Source organism: Pteropus vampyrus, unplaced genomic scaffold, assembly GCF_000151845.1.
Source record: "Pteropus vampyrus isolate Shadow unplaced genomic scaffold, Pvam_2.0 Scaffold1605, whole genome shotgun sequence".
NCBI lineage: Eukaryota > Metazoa > Chordata > Mammalia > Chiroptera > Pteropodidae > Pteropus > Pteropus vampyrus.
In genome coordinates this window covers 12,086-13,609 of record NW_011890386.1, presented here as the reverse complement: position 1 = coordinate 13,609, position 1,524 = coordinate 12,086, and the positions used below count along the sequence as shown (strand labels likewise).

The 1,524-nt window shown below is 36.6% G+C and overlaps 1 protein-coding gene across 1 annotated transcript in view; it reads right to left on the bottom strand.

Annotated features, from left to right (window-relative positions):
• Window positions 1-1,086: 1,086 nt before the first annotated feature.
• LOC111734517 (ras guanyl-releasing protein 3-like) overlaps window positions 1,087-1,524 on the bottom strand; it is a gene marked incomplete at its 3' end in the record, with an annotated part of 5,780 nt that continues 5,342 nt past the window's right edge. The window contains exon 2 of the mRNA XM_023526636.1: window positions 1,087-1,164. Coding sequence (XP_023382404.1) covers window positions 1,087-1,164 — 78 coding nt within the window. The remainder of the gene's footprint in view (window positions 1,165-1,524) is intronic.

The window sequence follows — 1,524 nt, the reverse complement described above, 5'->3', positions numbered from 1 at the left end:
CCCAATAATTTTACGTTTCTCTCTGTCTCTTAGTCATTCTAACTTTGAAGAGCGTGGATCTTCACTCCTCCCTTTGTCTGCCCTATGTCTTCTGACGTAGCTCTGTTCTGCGGTGTCCCCAGGAGAAGGGCCTCTGAGGACTGGACTGGCAGGAGGTGAATGTGCTGGTGGAATCACCACCCTCACTATTTTCACAACAGACGCTACCAGGTCCACTGACTCAAATTCATGCGCACGCCTCCCCAGCGCCAGAGAACAGCACTCACAGTCATTCTGCCTCGTTTGGTCCCACGGTTCAGAATCACAGTAGGTATTAATAGACGGACAAACTAGGATCTAGAGGTGCCGGCAACACACCACAGAGTTCAGTTGGTAAGGAGATATGTGTATAAGAAGCAAACATAGACACTTTTTCTTTCAACATGCAAATCTCATCCTCATTGTAAATTTCAAATTCACCCAGGTATTTTTTATTAGTGCAAAATGTAGCTAAGGTCCATACAGTCCACTCTCTAAAACTAATGAACGATGTACATTCAGTAATGCGGTTTCCTCAATCTCATTACATAATGTTTCTTTACTAAGAGTCAGCCATCAATTAAACGATACACTATTCAATGTGATATTGAAATTCTGAGCTGAGGAAATCATTAGTAGAGAAGTTTGTAAATTACAATCAGGGTGTTTAAAAATTTAGTAAATCTAATTTTATATTGAATGGGATTTTTTAAAAAGCCAGGAAGGATCTAAATAATTTTTAATGTTAAGATGAGCTATGGTAAAAAAAAAAAAAAGTTCACCTTTTTTTTTGGTCCTATATGTAGGTGAGTCTTGAGAGGGAACATAACTCATAGCAGATCAATAATAAAGTAGAATAATTGAAAACGATGTCTTTCTTCATTAGCCTATGTAAAGAAATAAGTATCAAACTGCCAGAGCTAAGCTGTTCCATTGCTATAATGGGAATAATATAGATTTTTAAATTCTTCAATCTTTAGATCACAAAGCACCACTGTAACAGACAATTACTATAAATGATAAAACATGGTGTTTGGCATCGATTTTTAGATGTAAAGCAATACTTACTGATTTAGAATTTCTAGGCTCCAGCACCAGTGACAGTTTGTAAATATCGTCTTCTGTGTGATAGAGGTCCAGAGAAAGCTACAACAAATTAGAAGGGAGAAATAATTATGTTGGATCGTATTTATGTACACTGCTGAAATATTTTGCAAACTGAATGTTTAATGTCTAATAATTTTAGTGAATGCAAAACAGTACAAAAATGGTGGAAAATAAAATTGGAAAGAGAAAAAGTTAAACCTCATGTGGTCATCAGCATCAACAAGGACCACTGACTCAATCTCTCAATATACTTTTTGAGCAGCTCCTAAGGACTAAACACTGAGCTAGAAATAAGGCATCCTTGATGTTGAGAAGTAGGGGCAGATGCATGAAATAAGACTTGTCAATGTAATAAATGCTGTCTTAGAAGTTTCATTAGAGAACTGAGAAATAAAGCAG